This window comes from Hyperolius riggenbachi, chromosome 12 (genome assembly GCF_040937935.1).
Source record: "Hyperolius riggenbachi isolate aHypRig1 chromosome 12, aHypRig1.pri, whole genome shotgun sequence".
NCBI classification, from domain to species: Eukaryota; Metazoa; Chordata; class Amphibia; order Anura; family Hyperoliidae; genus Hyperolius; species Hyperolius riggenbachi.
Genome location: NC_090657.1, coordinates 182838804 through 182857674, shown reverse-complemented (window position 1 = coordinate 182857674; position 18871 = coordinate 182838804). Strand labels below are relative to the sequence as shown.

Sequence of the window (18871 nt, the reverse complement as noted above, 5' to 3'; positions counted from 1 at the left end):
ACAGGTTTTATTTACTTGAAATGTAAAACCTTTGTTCTTGCCTGGATTTCCTCTCATATTCTCCTGTGCACAAATGATGGGGATGTAGAAAAAAAAAATTAACCATTCCAGCATCTTCCATTGTGCTTGACAGATTATAGAGTCGTGTCACTGACTGTCCTCAGAGGAGCTCACAATCTAATCCTTACCATAGTTAAACGTCCACTGCAGGGATGCTGTCACGAGTAGATTCGAGTGGCCTAAGCACTCGAACTCGTGATTCAAATGAGCAATAATTAATGCAGGTGTGGAGCGGGACATAAGGGGTTATTTACCCATAAGGCTGCGTGTTCCCTGCGCTCCAAATAGGATCCACACGCGTCCTATTCTTTGCGTTACAAGCCTCGCTGCAGGCACTGCGGGCACTTCCTCCTTCAAGCCGGAAGAAGTGCCTGCAGTGAGGCTTGTAATGCGATGAATAGGACACGTATGGATCCTATTTGGAGCGCAGGGAGCACGCAGCCTTATGGGTAAATAACCCCTTATGTCCCGCTCCTCACCTGCATTAATTATTGCTCATTTGAATCACGAGTTCGAGTGCTTAGGCCACTCGAATCTACTCGTGACAGCATCCCTGGTCCACTGTAGTCTAGGGCCAATTCAGGGGAAGACAGGAGAGAGAACACAAACTCCACGCAGCAAGTGCCCTGGCTGGGATATGAAACAGGGACCCAGCACAGCAAGGAGAGATGGCTACTCACTACGCCATTATGCTGGCCAAAAGTGTTGGCTGTAAATGGCCAGTACTCACCACCACGTCTGATAGGATCTTGCTTGGACATGGCCTAGAGTGGAAGGTGAAAGTCTCCTCTTCCTCCTCCTTTTTCTCACGCTGCTGAATTCGCTTTTCAATTTCCAGGTTAAAGCCAATAGGCCTGGTAGGCTCTTTGACAGCGGGCTTCTTTGGCAAGATGGGGCCACCCTCCAAAATCCTCGGGTTGAGTTCTTGGGCTTTAAATTTGTACCTAGCACAGATAGATATGCCAGTCATGAGTCACCTTTTAAATTGATAGGCTTATGTGCAAAATTTAAAAAAAAAAAATACTTACATATACAAAATGTACTTTTTCCAAAGTAAAAAAAAAAAAAAAAAAAGGCAATAAATCACCATTTTTCTATGTTCTTGTCAATTACAGTAAATGGTAAAAAGCTGTCAGATTTGACATTTTTCAAGTCCATCTCCTCATGGGGGAATCTCAGTATTACCTTCATTCTTTTCTCAACTCATTTGCACACTGTTTTGGCAGTTGGACTGAGCAACTTGCACTTCAGTAAGAGCTTTTGCAAATAAAGAACCTGAAGATCCCCTATGATGAGATGGACCATTTCCAATACCTGACAAAATGTTCACAAATACTGCAAGTGACCACGATATAGGAAAAAAAAAAAAAGTAATGTATACTATAGTTCATTTATATGAAGGAGAAGAAAAAAAAAAAAAAAAAAAAACACCCTACTCCACAGCCACATTCCGAATGTAATCAACAATGTCAGGGTGAACCAACCAGCACTTCTAGGCTGAGGTTAGTTCTCAGATACAAGAAAGCAAAGAGTTTGCTACTTACTGCTGCAGTTTCTCAAGTTCTTCTGCTTCAATCTCAGTTGTGCTTTTGCAGGTAGGTGGCCGGTGTCGCTGCCGCGTTTCAAGCTGTGGTGTCTTAGGATGAGTTATCCTTGCTTTAAGCGGCTTAGCTGGTGATGGTCCTATAAAGCCAAACAAAGTTGAATCCTATACACATGGTAAAAATAAAACCATTTTGCTGCCCAGCTAAATTTTCCAGCATATATTTACTCCCCAACCTAAGCAATATCCAATAGTTTCAAATAGGCTTCCTAAACCAAGCAAAAAGGTGAACCTGATGTCTCAATGCCTACCCCCCATACACATGAGAAATGGGATCTGGTTGATCTGACCTTGGCCAGTTTCTCCATCTACCTTTCAAATCGTTTTTCCGGCTCCGTAAGTGAAAGCGCTGTGGCGTTCTGTTCTGGAAGGCCAGGACTTGTGCTGCAGTGGAGACGTATTCTGAAGAGGTGCTTTCGTCATGTTTTCTCTTGTTTCCCTTGGAGAGGTTAAACGGTTTCGGGATGGTGGTGCCCCCTTTTGGAATCTGCACCTGTCAATAGATCAGGGAACAATCAGCATCCTCATCCGTAGTCTGCACACACCAAATAGCAGCATTGTAAACATAAGGCATGTCTGATGACCCGAGCCAATTCACCATCCAAATCCACGACCCTCAGACAGTAAACACTTCCGACAACAAGGGCTCCGTCACATTGTGGGCTCAGTTCGCAGACATTGTGTTATTAGGTGCACTTCATTTCCTTTATTGCGAATTAGCAGATGTTTTGGTAAAATATCAAACGCTTCTACCTTACACTTTAAAATTGGGAATCTGCTTTAAAAATAAAGTAAACCTAAAGTAAAGAAACTCATTTCAGGTTTGATACTTACCTACCCTCTCTCCTTGAACTTAGGGCATCCCCCAAAAACAAGCCCTAGCAAGGATTTCAAGCATGCTAGACATACAAGCCCTAGCAGCAGTTTCAGGGAAAAGCATGGCAACTTGTGTTAGTACGGCAGCTACTGTTTCTGGGCTCCAGTAATTCATCCCCATAGGCGAAAGATCTGGGACACCGCAGTATGGAGATGGGGGAAGCCAGAGGACACGGGAGACCGTGGCAGCCAGAGGACACGGGAGACTGTAGAAGACACTAAAAGGTACAGGGGGGGGGGGGGGAACACAGTGGCACACAAGAGATGGATCCAATAGAGGAAGAGGCAACCCAGTGAGGAAGGAACAGCACAGGAACTTGTGTGTACATAGAAATATAAGGCATCCACTGAAAAGCCCCAGTTCAACATCTGGAGCATAATATAAATATATATAATCAATCACGTATTTTGGGGGGGTGCTTCTGCCCACAAGACCATCCGCTCCAATCAAAGGGAGAATGGGGCAGCCATGATTGGCAGGTCTGAGGTACAAGTCCTTTGATTGGTAGATTCTTTCCAAAGCTGTGGGGCTACTTCCAAAAAGCATACAGATACTTCCTGGTAATCAGCGGCATGCACGTACGTAGAAGAGGGGACACTTGAGGGGACAGGGGTGCCACCAGAGGGGACGGAGGACAGTGCCAGTCTGAATTTATTCATACTCTAAGATGCGCCAACTTTTTCTACGTCCCTGGGACTTTAGATGAAGCCTCAGAAGGCGTAGATATACTGCCAATAGTGCAGCAACTGGTTACATACTGAGTGAAAAAAATAGGTTTATAAAAATGCATGCAAAACTGGCCTGAATCATACAGAATACATATAGAGAAGCAGAAGTGTGTTTCAATCTTTTGTAAAATTAGGATACTGTATTTTTCTCAAAAAAAATAAAATGCAGAAATGCACAATGCAGCCAAGTGTGCTCCCAGCTTCATTCTTTACAAAAGCACTGGCTGGGAAGGATCCCTACAGAGATACAAAGATGCCCGCCAGCCTCACTAGTCTCTTGCACACAATTTTGGCAGTTGGACTGAGCAACTACCGTGTTCAAGGAAGGGCTTGATAATCCCCTATGAGTATAGATGATCGCAGATATGCAAATTGTTCCAAGTTGATGCAAATTTATGCAGTTTAAACCTGGGTTTAAATTGACTGGTCAATTTTCCGATTGGTCCCTTTTCAAGCTGCATATATTTGCATAATTTCAAAAGTATTTGCATCTCATTGATCATCCCTACCTACAGTATGAGGAGATTGACTAGTCCAAAACCTGTCACAATGGGAACAATCCAAAAACTACTGCATATGTACAAAATGTGTTTTTGTTTCAGTGTTCTCCCCAGGCTCTTTTAGCCGGGAGTTCCAGCCGGCTGATTTTGGTGAGCACCCGGCTGTCATCGGCTCGCCTCCTCACCCTCCTTTGCTGTAAGCAGAGTCACCGGCCCTGCATTCCCTGTCTCACATCCCACCCCGTTACTTTTTCATGTCATCCAGCTGGAAAACTTCTGAGAACCCTATGCATTTTACAAATTTTTCATGATAGCGGTCCTTTAAAGGAATCCCGAGGTGAGAGGTATAAAGAGGCTGCCATATTTGTTTTTTAAACAATACCAGTTGACCGGCAGTCCTGATCCTGTGTCTAAGTTTTAGTCATATTCCCAGAATAAGCATGCAGCATATCAGGTGCTCTGACTCAGTAAAATCCCTGGAACAATCATATGGCAAATCCAGTAAAAGCTGACACTACACCAACATACATACAGGAATGCCAGGCAACTGGCATGGTTTACAGGAAATATATATGGCAGCCTCCATATCATCTCGCCTCAGGTTCCCTTTAAAGGGACACTTAAAGGACTTACGAGCCCAAACAGCTAAAAAAAGATAAGTACCTTATTCAGTTTTAAATGCACGGAGGACGCCGTCCGCGCCCTCCGTGCAGTTCCGCCGGGTCCCCGCAGTCTGATCGCCCCCCGTGCCGCTCCCGACCCCACGGACGGGGTCGGGCTCCCCTTCCTCTCCTAAGATGGCCGCCGGAGCCGGCCGCGCAGTCCGCATACGCGTTAGTGCGGCTGCGCAGCTCTAGGGCCCTCCCCCCCGATCCACGCACAGTAGCGTGGATCGAGGGGGGAGGCCCTAGAGCTGCGCAGCCGCACTAACGCGTATGCGGACTGCGCAGCCGCGGCCGGCGGCCATCTTAGGAGAGGACGGGGAGCCTGACCCCGTCCGTGGGGTCGGGAGCGGCACGGGGGGCGATCACACTGCGGGGACCAGGCGGAACTGCACGGAGGGCGCGGACGGCGTCCTCCGTGCATTTAAAACTGAAGGTACTTATCTTTTTTTAGCTTTTTGGGCTCGTAAGTCCTTTAACCTATTTTGGTTTCTGGACGTAGAAACTACGTCCAGAAACCATGTGCGCTACCGCGCGCCCGATCGCGCGCGTGCACGCGCACTCCCGGCCGCGGATTCGGTAGTCAGGGAATCAATGTATCGGACTATGAAGTCCGATCACTGATTCCTCTCCCCCGCTGAAAAAGCGACAGCTTGTCTCGGAAGCTGCGCCTTTTCTGGCCATTCACTTCCTGATGCGCCACTCTAAGCGTGTGTTACGCTTAGAGTGACGTCATGTAAACAAACTCATGGCCGCCATCTTGTGGCCAAAAAGTAATACTACACCTGAAAATAAAAATGAATTAAAATCAACACACATTTACATTATAAATCTATTGTTTACCCCCCACCCTCCCAAAACTACCCAAATAAAATGTTTACTATAAATAAAAAAAAACATTACAATAAAAAAAAAAAAAAAAAAAAAAAAAGTAAATATTTACCTTAGGGTCTAAACTTTTTAAATATCAATGTAAAGATGAAATATTTCTATATTTTTTTTATTTTAAACTTGTTAATAGTGATGGATGCAAAATGGAAAAAATGCACCTTTATTTCCAAATAAAATATTGTCGCCATACATTGTGATAGGGACATAATTTTAACGGTGTAATAACCGGGACATATGGGCATATACAATACGTGAGTTTTAATTATGGAGGCATGTATTATTTTAAAACTATAATGGCTGAAAATTGAGAAAATGAATTTTTCCATTTTTTTCTTATCCTTCCTGTTAAAATGCATTTACAGTAAAGTGGCTCTTAGCAAAATGTACCCCCCAAAGAAAGCCTAATTGGTGGCGGAAAAAACAAGATATAGATCAGTTCATTGTGATAAGTAGTGATAAAGTTATAGGCTAATGAATGGTAGGTGAACATTTCTCTCGTGAAAACCACGGAACCTGAATGGGTTAAGTAAAAAAAAAAAAAGTTTACTCACCTGGGGCTTCCAATAGCCCCCTGCAGCTGTCCGGTGCCCTCGCCGTCTCCCTCCGATCCTCCTGGCCCCGCCGGCAGCCGCTTCCTGTTTCGGTGACAGGAGCTGACAGGCTGGGGACGCGAGTGATTCTTCGTGTTCCTGGCCACAATAGCGCCATCTATGCTGCTATAGCATATATCATATACCATATACCATATAGCAGCATAGAGGGTGCTAATGTGTCTGGGAACGCGAAGAATCACTCGCGTCCCCAGCCTGTCAGCTCCTGTCACCGAAACAGGAAGTGGCTGCCGGCGGGGCCAGGAGGATCGGAGGGAGACAGCGAGGGCACCGGACAGCTGCAGGGGGCTATTGGAAGCCCTAGGTGAGTAAATCTTTTTTGTTTGACTTAAGTGTCCCTTTAAGGAAAAGCCTCCCTATCGAGTAGGACACAAAGGGGCATAGAGGAGGACATGGAGACAAAAGAGGTACAAAAGGGCATGAGGTACAAAGGGCACTCCAAACAAGACAGGAGAAGCACTCAAACGGTCAGGGTGCAGAAGCGTTCCAGGATTCACCTGTGTATCAGCAGGTCATCAGACAGAATCCACACAGCTTTTACAAATCCACATTTTATGAAAATAGAGTACAAAGTTCCATTAAAAAATGCTGCACGAGTGGCTACAGCCCGCTGTTTCGAGCCACTAGGGCTGTTCACGCCACGCAGCACCAGAACTTTGTATTCCATTTTCATAAAGTGGATTTGTAAAAGAGCTGTGCTGGATTGAAGTGGATTCTGAGGTACAAAGGTGGCATAATTCGAAATATGTCCTTTCACTACAGATGCACCAGGTATTCTAGATTTGCCCTCTAAACCTCGGTGCGGCTTATGGTCAGGAGTGTCTTATAGATTGAAAAATACGGCAAGTCCCACTGATGCTTAGAGGGGAAGATGTGTCAGCAGGATATGGCCAATACAAGCTGTTATGATACAAGCGTGCTGTAGTGCAGAATGCAGGTGGTTATAGACTCACTGGAGAAGGCGGGTGTTTCCTAAGGGCAGCAGTAAAGTCCACGGGTTTGTATTCAGTCATTGGCTCCTCTGGATGGCGCTTCAGTCGTTCGTCCGTGTGGAAATGGATCTCCAAAGGCTTTGTCGCCTGCACAGGTGCCCTTTTCATAGGTGGAGCTGGAAGAGGAACAGTCGGTAAGCCATACACTACTTAGCTGCTTCATTTTGCCTGAAAATCTCGTAGTGTGTACTAGGCACGATTTCCTGCCAGATCGATTTCCAATCGATTTTCCATGGAAGGGAACAGAAAATCGATTGGAAATCAGATCAGACATGTTGGATATAATTGATCTGGCAGGAAATCTGCCAGAAAATCTCATTGTGTGTACCTAGCATAGGAGGCAACACAAGGAAACAAGACTAACTAGGTTTCTTACCTCGGGAGAGGGAAGCCTCTGGATCCAAATGAGGCTTCCCCATCCTCACAATTTTTCATAAAATCGTAATCATGGTAATTTTGCTGCGATTTAAAAGTAAATGGGAGTGCAATTTTAAAATGCAAATGCTGCAAACATATTAACCTCTTCCCCACCACTGCATTGTGTGTCTATGTCCCTCTGGACTTCCCTTTACAACCAGGGGCATAAAAAAAACACACACACACACACCTTCCTGTGTACTGTTCAGTACACAGGATTGTGCATGGTGATATCTAGTGCAGTGTTTCCCAACCTTTTCCGGCCCGGGGAACACTGTCTGACCAAATTTTTCTCCGGGGAACGGCGCGCGCGGTGGGGGCGATGCGGCCCCCGGTTGTTTGCGCGACCTAGTGGACAGTGCCGCTATGGGGGGGGGGGGCTGGGGTGCGGCTGCATAGCTGGCATAGTTGCCCCAGTGTAGGGAGTTTAGTTGCCTCAGTATAGTGCCCCAGTATAGCCAGTATAGTGCCCCAGTATAGTGCCCCAGTATAGCCAGAATAGTGCCCCAGTATAGCCAGTATAGTACCCCAGTATAGCCCCCCAGTATAGCCAGTATTGTGCCCCAGTATAGCCAGTATTGTGCCCCAGTATAACTAGTATAGTGCCCCAGAATAGTGCCCCAGTATAGCCAGTTTAGTGCCCCAGTATAGTGCCCCAGTATAGCCAGTATAGTGCCCCAGTATAGCTAGTATAGTGCCCCAGTATAGCCAGTATAGTACCCCAGTATAGCCCCCCAGTATAGCCAGTATTGTGCCCCAGTATAGCTAGTATAGTGCCCCAGAATAGTGCCCCAGAATAGTGCCCCAGAATAGTGCCCCAGTATAGTGCCCCAGTATAGTGCCCCAGTATAGTGCCCCAGTATAGTGCCCCAGTATAGTGCCCCAGTATAGTGCCCCAGTATAGTGCCCCAGTATAGTGCCCCAGTATAGTGCCCCAGTATAGTGCCCCAGTATAGTGCCCCAGTATAGTGCCCCAGTATAGTGCCCCAGTATAGTGCCCCAGTATAGTGCCCCAGTATAGTGCCCCAGTATAGTGCCCCAGTATAGTGCCCCAGTATAGTGCCCCAGTATAGTGCCCCAGTATAGTGCCCCAGTATAGTGCCCCAGTATAGCTAGTATAGTGCCCCAGAATAGTGCCCCAGTATAGCCAGTTTAGTGCCCCAGTATAGTGCCCCAGTATAGCCAGTATAGTGCCCCAGTATAGCCCCCCAGTATAGCTAGTATAGTGCCCCAGTATAGCCAGAATAGTGCCCCAGTATAGCCAGAATAGTGCCCCAGTATAGCCAGAATAGTGCCCCAGTATAGCCAGAATAGTGCCCCAGTATAGCCAGTTTAGTGCCCCAGGATAGCCAGTATAGTACCCCAGAATAGTGCCCCAGTATAGCCAGTTTAGTGCCTCCCGCTCGTCCCCGCGGCCGCCGCTGTTATTACCTTGTTAACAGCGGCCACTCTCCCCTCTCCGGCGCGTGTATATTCAAGCAGCGTATCTCCGGCTGCTCTGTGTGATGCACTGATGCGGAAGAAAGGAGGGCAGCGGCTTCCTGTAACGGCGATATGTATCGCCGTTACTATGGTAACCGAGCCCTGCCTCCTTCCGCATCAGTGCATCACACAGAGCAGCCGGAGATACGCTGCTAGCATATACATGGTCTGGAGAGGGGAGAGCGGCCGCTGCTAAGGTAATAACAGCGGCGGCCGCGGGGACGGGCGGGAGGGGGGATAAGAGCACGGCACACCAGGCAACGTTCCGCGGCACAGAACAGCGGTTGGGAAACACTGATCTAGTGGCCAAAAAGTAAAATAAATACATAATTCCCATTAGTCATTAACTCCTCATTTCCATTATTAGAATGTAGAGTCCTTACGGTAACTTTTTTTTACTTGCCCCACGTTTTATTTCATGTATGTCTGCCACGATGGTATAGTAATGTTGTTTGCAAATAAGGGCTTGTAATTTATATTGCATATATACAAAAAAAAAAAAAAAAAAAAAACACACCTTATTTCCAAACTGAAAACTAAGACCCATAAATTCTCACTTAAACAATGTCCTTTGAATTGAATTGCAATACACACACACACACACACACACACACACACACACACACGCAAAAAAAAGTGCCAACGAAAGAAGGAGCGCAAAAAAAATAAAATAAAATAAAAATTGCATTAAAGTTTTTGGTGAATGAATGGCAGGAGCACTGAAATGATAACATTGCTCTGGTTTTTTTTTTTTTTTAAAGGGAACCTTTAGGGCTTGTTTCCACTACAGCGAATCTGCATGCATTTCTTGCATGCAGATTCACATAAACAATACAAGTGGATGGGACCGTTTCTGGGCGTTTTTCTGCAGAAAAAAAAAAAAATCTGCACGGCAGAGAAATCAGAATTTGCATACCACTATGCGATTCGCATACAATGTATTTAAAGCGGAATATAACCCTGCATTTCAACTTTGCTCTAAAACATTATTTACAGTAAATTATATGCAACCAGCATTTTTTTTTTTTTTTTACTAGACCAGCATTGGAAGGGTTACACAGGGCTTTAAAATTCCTGGAGATTTCTGCAGAGGCATCTGAAGCTGAAATAGATACATTTTGTTTACATAAATGTATCTAAGTGTTGAATGTGACTCATCTCTCTGACTGAGAAGGAGCTTGGAGGACAGCCAAAGAGTGTGTAACATCAATAGATACATGTAACTAAATAGAATGTATCAATCTGAACTTCTGCATATCTCTCCACAGAACTTTAAACCTCTGTGTTTAACCCTTCCAATGCTGGTCTAGTAAAAAAAAAAAAAAAAAAAGCTTTTTGCATATAATATGCTGTAAATAATATTTTAGAGCAAAGTTGAAATGCAGGGTTATATTCCGCTTTAATAGGTAATTCACATGCGGTTTTGGTATGCGAATTTTCATGCAATTCGCATACGATTTTGCCTAGAAACATGGTTAATTTCGCATACATAGTCATCCATGTGAAATCGTATGCGACATGGACACATCAGTTCTTCTCTCAGCTGTAACTGAAAGCAACTGATATATTTCAGTTCTGACAAAATGTTGTCAGAATTGGAAGCAATCACTGTAAGAAGAAAATGGTGAGCTTCTGAGAGGAACTGATGGCAAGGTAACTATGTAATGTTCATTTGAAGTTACCTCATGTGTTGATTTTAAAATTTCACTCAGTACAGGTTCTCTTTAAGGACCGCAGGAATTTTCATTGATCTGTGCTGGGTGGGCTCTTCAGCCCCCAGCACAGATCAGGTTTGAGGCAGGGCGATCAGACTCCCCCCCCCCCCCCCCCCTTTTCCCCACTGCGGGGAGTCTGATCGCCATCGCTGGCTTGTGCTGAGCGGGGGACTCCTCAAAGCCTTCCTCCTCAGCGCTATTCCCCCTCCCTCTCCTCCTCACTATGGGTGGTACAGGACGGCGATCCGTCCTGTACCGCTTTAGATAGGCTCCAGCCTATCAGATGCCGGCGATCCCCGGCCAATCCGATTGGCCGGGGGATCGCCAATCTCCTTTACGGCACTGCTGTGACAGCATCACCGCACGATGTAAACACTGCGGATTTCTTCCCCGCGTGTTTACATTTCGCCTGCGAGCCTCTGATCTGTTCTCGGAACCCCCCCCCCCCCCCCGCTGTGAACCGACAGGAAACGCCCATTTCCATGGAAATCCCACAAACGACTAGCCGCCGCCTATCGGCGTTAGCTTGTCGTTGAGTGGTTAGATTAAACTAAAATTGTTCATACAAGAACATGATCTGAATGAAAAAGTATTATATGTGTGGCCACCTTTAGGCCTGGAACCCACTACAAAACACTAGCACTAATCACAAATCGCTAGAGTTTTGTATGAGCAGTTTGTAAGCGATTTCATGAGCGTTTTAGGGAGCGATTTTAAAAAGTGTCATTTGCCAGCGGTTGTGTAGCAATTAGCATTTTTAAAGTCTGATTGGTCCTTTCAATTAATTTTGTTAGTGTACAGTAACTTTAAAATGCTAGCAAAATTGCTCGTGCAGGTATTGATGAGCGATTACGCCAGCAATTATATACGCTACATTGAAGCGCAAACACTAACAAAATGCTGCATGTCCATGCTGCATGTCCTGCGTTTGCGTTTTTGCTAATCGCCATCGCTCCTGTGGAATTTGCACCATCCATTTACATTGGCAGAGCGTTTAGGGAAATCGCTAGCGACTTATCACGCTCCCTAAACTCTCAAAAAAAAAAAAAAAAAAACGCTCTAGTGGGTTCCAGCCTTTAGAAGACCCATGTGCTGGAACTGTGGGCTGCAGGAGGATCTGCAAAGCCTCTGGACTAATCTAGAGGTTTTTCACCACCGAGGTAATTAATCCAGTTAAACTTCAAGTATACTTAAATCAATTGGCAGATTACAATTCTGATAATCACCTGCAAATCCAGCAAAATGGAAACCTGCAAGCAAAGCAAACGCCACTCAATCACTTCTCACAATATAAAGTTTAATGGCATAGGGGTTGGAATCTGTAATCTCACTTCCTGTGCACAGGGACAAGAAAGTAGTAAAAGCAGGGCTGTGGCACAAACCTCCAGCTAATGCCGACTTGAAGGACTCCTCATTCTTTTTAAGAATGTCGGCTAGTTCTTGCTGCAGCTGCTGCACCTTTTCTAGTTCCTGCTCCTCAGAGTTCTTCAGTTTCATATTTATATTCTTCCGCCTGGTGGTGTAAACATAAAAAACTCAGATCAAAAACATGATCATGGCTACATACGCTTTACTTAAAGAGACACTGAAGCGAAAAAAAACCTATGACCTATGATATGATTTGTATGTGTAGTACAGCTAAGAAATATAACCTTAAGATCAGATACATCAGTCTAGTTGTTTCCAGTACAGGAAGAGTTAAGAAACTCCAGTTCTCTCTATACAAAAAAGCCATTATCTCTACGACTTTCAAAGTCATGGAGAGGGCTGTTTTCTTACTTTTATTATCACAACTGTTAGTTAACTATTTACTTTTCCTCTGGCAGAGGAGAGGTCATTAGTTCACAGACTGCTCTGAGTGTTGTGTAATCTGCACATATTAGAGAATGATGCAATGTTAGAAAAAACACTATATACCTGAAAATAAAAATATGAGCATATTTTCTTTGCTGCTAATCTTCCAGTAATTATTCATAGTACACAACCAATTCATCATATTTTTTTTCGCTTCAGTGTCTCTTTAACGGGAACATGAGGTGAGTGAGATGGAGGCTGCCATATTCATTTCCTTTTAAACAATACTAGTTGCCTGGTAGTCATGCTGATCCTCTGCCTCTAATACTTTTAGCCATAGACCCTGAACAAACATATGCAGATCAGGTACTCTAACGCCGGTTGTACTGGATCAGCCATATGCTTGTTCCAAGGTTTTTACTCACACTAAATTTGCCAGAAGATCAACAGGGCTGCTAGGCAACTGGCAATGTTTACAAGGAAATATGGCAGCCTCCATATTACTCATCTCATGTTCCCTATAAAGGGCATATTTATGGCAAAGGTTTGCTTTACAAAAAGTTGTGGACAGCACCATTTATTTTCTTGTCTCGCAGTCTCTCCACCCCCCCCCCCCCCCACACACACACGTAAATATAGCATTGACATTCCAAAAAGAATTCTAAATACCATTTTCTGGCCGCAATAGTCCAGATGTTTCCCTATCATCGCCCAGAAATAAACATGACAGCCTCCATTTCACCTTGGGTTCCCTTTAAATGATGGGCAATTGGGTCCTCTTCTGCACAGGCTGTTCATGCCTTTGCAGTAAAGTGTACTCGATTGGGCTAAGCCATTTTCACTGAAGCCTGAGCGGGAAAAGCAGCTTGTGCCCCTTGGCAACTTTGAGTGTGCCGCTGCAGGGAAGCCAGAGCTGGAGGGAGCTGGCTGTGGGAGGAAGCCTAATTAGGATCCAGAGGCTACCTCCTCCCAAGCACCCCCCCCCCCCCCGGGGCACGTTTTTCCACCTACATATTTACTTGAATGTGCTTACTATAATGCGGTGCCAAAAGCTGTATCCCCATAGGCCACATACTGCTGTGTTTGCTGCATAGAGGTAGCATCAGCTTGACATTATTAGCATTTCATTTTGAGTGGATGCAGTTTTTATGCAGCTTGGAACTGGACCAATGAAATTTAGTACTTAACACTAATCTGCATATAACAAACAGCATCTGGAGGACAACACTAATCTGCATATAACAAACAGCATCTGGAGGACAGACCATGAGATACTAACGTAAGAACTGCTGCATTTTACTGGTCGATTTCTAACCTGCATACATTTGGCTAAAAAGTTAACGTGTAAGCAAATTTTGCGCTAGATAGGGATGGTCAATGAGATGCAAATCTCAAGTTGATGCAGTATTATTCAAATTTATGCAGCTTGGACCAATCAAATTTTACCTCAGCTTGGACCAATCAAATTTTACCTCAGCTTGGACCAATCAAATTTTACCTCAGAAGTCTTTGATAGGTTCATTTTCAAGCTGCATAAATTTGCATACAAAATGTGCATAACGCTGCATCAACTGGGAGTTAATTAAATCTCATTGACCATCCCTACTGCTAGACTCTCACTGGCCCTCCCTAGTAATAGTCTATTGATTTCCATGTTACCACGCTGAAATCCAGTACCGTGCTACTTCTGTGACCAGGTAGCAACACACTACAGTGGTCAGGTGACAGAACTAGGCCAAGACACTGGTGTCTTACTTTAGAACGGTGGGGGTGGTAGGCACAACCAGCTTGGGCTTTCTTGGAGATCCGTCTGAGACGCTGGTTGACAGAACTCTGCCCGCGTTTCCTGTCAGCTTAGACTTTGCTGCGGATCTGAAATGACAGATGTCAGATATAGAACGTAAGGGAATTGTGTCTTGCCTGTCGGGCAGCGGTCTACCCAAGAAATGCATGCCATACTTACAGCCTCTGCTTCTTAGAGGGGGGCGGGTCTTGATGCTGCTTTGGTGTTATGGTCTTTTTGTCAGCTCTGATCTTGGCCATCAGTTTGCTTCTCTGCTGAGCAGATAAGCGCTTTGAAGACCTAAAAAAATAAATAAAATAAAAAGACCAAAGACGAAAGACATTAACCCACACTACAGATCGAATAACCACTTCAGCTCCATGACCCATTTTAAGTTGGCACAGTTTTAAGAGATGGCTGAAGTAAAAAATGAGAAAAAAAAAAGTCAAGTCTGTGGTGGCCTAGATTAACTTACTGACCATCCTCCAACAACTGCAAGTTTGCCCTCTGGGTTCCTCTAGTTACCCCTCCCTTTAATTATTCGTCTGACCCCTTTAGTCTAAGAATTTGATGAAAGTGCCTGGAAATTCGAATACAAAATTCATCAGACTCAGTTTATGAAGCCACGACTCCAGGTCCCCAAAATTGGTCGGACTCATTTGATGCTCAGAATCACTCAGGTTTACATCTGGGAGGCTGGAGGAGCAGTCGGAAGATGGTCAGGGATATGTACTTAACCCATATTTTTAACATTTCTGCACACTCCAGGTGTGTGTTAAAAGAGGCGACCTTTTGTGGCCCTAAGGCGTACTAGTGGGAAATGTCCACTAGGACCTCAAGACGAAACAGGAACAGCTTCTTTCCCTCACCTGTCAACTTTCTGAACTCTAGACGCCCTCCCACCCCACACTTCTCCCAGTGTTCCTGCCCCCCACTTTAAGTCATTAACCAGCTCACCCCCAAGGGTTTTTACCCTAACAGACCAGAGCAATTTTCACCTGTCAGTGCTCCTCCCTTTTACTTTCTCTAATATCTATCTATCTCTCTATCTCTCTTTTCACCACCAATTAGGCTTTCTGTGGGTAGTACATTTTGCTAAGAATTTTTTTTATTCTAAATGCGTTTTAACGGGAAAAAGAAAATGTCATTTCTCAGTTTTCGGGCATTATAGTTTTAAAATTAAACTTTCTCCTGTGGTTAAAAAAGACATTTGCCCAGTTGTCCCAATTATTAAAACAGTTTAAATTATGTCCCTATCACCTATCAACATTTTGAAATGTAGGTGTTATTTTTCTGTTTTGTTTTTGTCTGGTCCATAATTACAAGCCCCTAAGTAAAAGCAATTTTCCCTCAAAATAGATAAAAAAAAGCTGAGTCCCTAAGGCAATGATTTATGTATTTTACAGTTTTTTTTAAATCTTATTAATATTGTATATGTATGGGGCTAGTGAACACTCCCATTATAGGAAGTGTTCATTTTTTTTACATTTAGCTACACGGTTTCATGTTTTATGAATGGACGTGGCCAGTGATTGCGGTCACGTCCATTCATTCCAGGCATTGCGATTGGGTAGGACCGCTCGGACCTTTTACCCATTCGCTAAACACTGAATCCCAATGGAAACCTGGGCGGGAGAGAGCAACATATTAAAAACTCCCTGTTGCCATTAATAGGCTCAAACATGACGTTTTAATACGCTACATGGTCATTAACTGGTTAATGTCATGCTTGTACTGATGCACTTTAAAGTGAACCTGAGGTGAAAATAAACTGATGAGATAAGCAATTATATTTATGCTCCTACTCCTTAAAATGACTTTTTTAAACATCCTATGATTTTATTTTATATTTAAACTTTTAGAAAGTAGATTGAATGTTTTGTTCTTTTTGCTCAATTGCAGTCTATTAAGTGTCCCTAAATGAAAATCCGTGAACTATATTGACCATATTCTCTCCCCCTGCTCTCAGAAATCTGTAGAAAAATGTATTGTGCCAGGAAAACTTAGGGCTGTAATTTGCTTCTCAGTGATGTTTACTATATTCCAGACAAGCTACTGACAAGACAGAAGCTGTCACTTCCATCTTTAAAAATGAACTCTTTCAGGTAGCAAAACAAGTAAAACATCCTGATTATTAATATGTTTAGTACTGTACATACACCTGTTTATCTCATGTCACATGTCGCCTCGGGTACACTTTAAAACAAGAACTTGGGAGCATCTGTGTACAAATGGTGTGTTTTCTGGTAAACTATGCCACCTTGTTCATCTATGCATGTGATAATTAGTTTCTGTTCCTTCTGACGTATACTGTGTCTTATACTTGTTCCCTGTACGCGCCAAGCCTAATTTCACGCATGACCCAGTGGTGCTTGGCAAAATAAAGATTCTGAAAGGAGCCCCGCAATGTGCTCTTGCGATTGGCAAAAAGGGATGGCAGCTAGAGAAAATGGGGACTCCTACTACAAAAATTGTTTTAGACAGCCAAGGCTACTGCCTGCTCAGAATCCCACAGGCCACCTTTCCTCCACAAAGCAATTTGCCAACAGAAAAATTCTGAAAGGGAGGCGGTCCATTTCATAGCTAGAGAAGAGCAAAGTGCTCAAGATCATTGCCTTTTTTCCTTGGCCTGCTACACCAGACAAATTCCAGGCCATGCTGCAATCCCATTAAAGGGGACCTAAACTGAGAAGGATAAGGATTTTTCCTTTTAAAAAGACCATTTGCCTGACTCTCCTGCTGATCCTGTTACTCGAATACTTTTAGCCACAGTCACTGAACAAGCATGCAGATCAGGTGCTCTGAAGTCAGACTGGATTAGCTGCATGCTTGTTTAAGGTGTGTGATTCAGCCACCACTGCAACCAAAGAGATAAGCAGGAGAGCCAGGCAACTGGTATTAACAGGAAACATCCATATCCCTCAGTTAAAGTGGATCCGAGGTGAACTTTTACACATTGCATAATTGTGTTCCTTTCCTATTGTTTATAGGGCATTCCTCAAGCCAAATACTTTTTGTTTTAGTTTTAATACTCTAATTCCCTATAAACTAAAAAAGCCACGCCCACAGGTTTTCAGAGAGCCAAGGCAGTAGCAAGGGCTCATGGGAGCTCAGTCTGGGCAGGAGGAGGGGGAGGTGTTACTAGCCATTGATTTCAGAGGCAGAGGGGAGGAGGGGGGATTAGGCTGATGGCTCAAGATACAGATAAGCCTGCCTCTGTGCAATGTTTACAAACAACATGGCTGCTGTCATTGTATCACAGGAATAAATAATCATATTCTATTAACCAGTTTACATCCCGCATACAGTATAATCACGTCATTGCAAGTGGCTCCTGAAAGCCACATGACGTGATTATAAGTTGCTGTCATTTAATGAGCACAGCGGGCGTGCTAGCACGCTCCTGGGCTCATTAACCCCCTCCCCCTAACTACACTACACTAGCATCCCTTTCCGGGTCTCCGATCCTCCCACCCCCCGCCCGATCCTCTAATACCCCCCTCCATGCTGCGATCGGGCAGCATGGAGGATTACAATGTATCAATCTTTACCTGACCTTGTTCCAGCGCCGATCGCGATCCTCTCCCTGTAGTCCCGCTGTCAGCCTCACTATGCTGAGTGAACCGGGTCCCGGCTTGATGACGTCATCAAGCCGGGACCCGATCCGGTCAGCATAGTGAGGCTGACAGCGGTACTGCAGGGAGGAGAGCGTGATCGCCGGTGGAACAAGGTCAGGTGAGAGATTCTTACCCCTAATGCTTCCCTGCGCCTAGCTCTGCAGAGGAGGTGGAGGGGACACCTGGCATTTGGGGAAATAAAATATCTTAAAGGGCCAACACCTGGCTATCCATGGGGGGGGGGGGGGGGAATACAAATTAAAAGGGGCACACAGCTGGCTATAAATGGGGGAGGGGGAGGCATAAAGGGCATACACCTGGCTATGAATGGGGGGAGGGAGGTAATAAAAAACATCTGGCTAACTATGGGGGGGGAGAGATAAACAGGCACATCTGGTTTAATGAAGGGGGGGGGGTTACAAAGGCACATCAGGGGCTGGGGAAGGGTAACGGGGCACATCTGGCCAAGTATGGGGGGAGGGGGGTATAAAGGAGCACATCTTGCTAACTATGGAGCGGGGAGGATTAAAAAAAGTGCCACAACAATTAAAGAAAAATACAAAGCCGCAAAATGGAAAAAAATGCACCTTTATTTCCAAATAATATATTGTCGCCATACATTGTACTAGGATCATACTTTAAACCCTGTAATAACCAGGACAGACGGGCAGATCAAATGTGTAGGTTTAATCTTTGGTACCACTTATTATTTTCAAATTATAATTGCTGAAAACTGAGAAATAATTCCTTTTTTCATTTTTTCCCCATTATTACCATTAAAATCTGTTCAAAATTAAATAATTCTAAGCAAAATGTACCACCCAAAAAAAGCCTAATTGGTGGCGAAAAAAACAAGGTATAGATCATGTATGTGTGATAAGTAGTGATAAAGTTATTGGCTAATGAATGGGAAGAGTGTGAAATGTAGAAAACTGTTCTGTTTTTTTAGGGGGAAAACCCCAGGGACGCGAAGTGGTTAAAGGGACTCCGAGCTCTGAAAAAAAAAGGAAAGTTGTACTCACCAGGGGCTTTTTCCAGCCCAGTGCTGGTCGGGAGGTCCCACGCCGGCGTCCTGACTCCTCTCCTTCTCCCCGCTCCGGAATGGCTGGCAGGCCGCAGCCCGGGCGACACTCTCCCGA

General features: G+C 44.6%; 1 protein-coding gene across 4 annotated transcripts in view; it reads right to left on the bottom strand.

The window, feature by feature from the left end:
• Positions 1 to 18871, bottom strand: part of TPX2 (TPX2 microtubule nucleation factor) — a 113909-nt gene that overhangs the window by 14004 nt on the left and 81034 nt on the right. For all 4 annotated transcript variants that reach the window (XM_068264091.1, XM_068264090.1, XM_068264093.1 and 1 more), the window contains exons 5-11: positions 14296 to 14415; positions 14088 to 14204; positions 11921 to 12051; positions 6886 to 7040; positions 1976 to 2156; positions 1605 to 1743; positions 791 to 1004 (exon numbers count right to left, since the gene is read on the bottom strand). In XM_068264091.1, the coding sequence (XP_068120192.1) occupies positions 791 to 1004; positions 1605 to 1743; positions 1976 to 2156; positions 6886 to 7040; positions 11921 to 12051; positions 14088 to 14204; positions 14296 to 14415 (1057 nt within the window). The remainder of the gene's footprint in view (positions 1 to 790; positions 1005 to 1604; positions 1744 to 1975; positions 2157 to 6885; positions 7041 to 11920; positions 12052 to 14087; positions 14205 to 14295; positions 14416 to 18871) is intronic.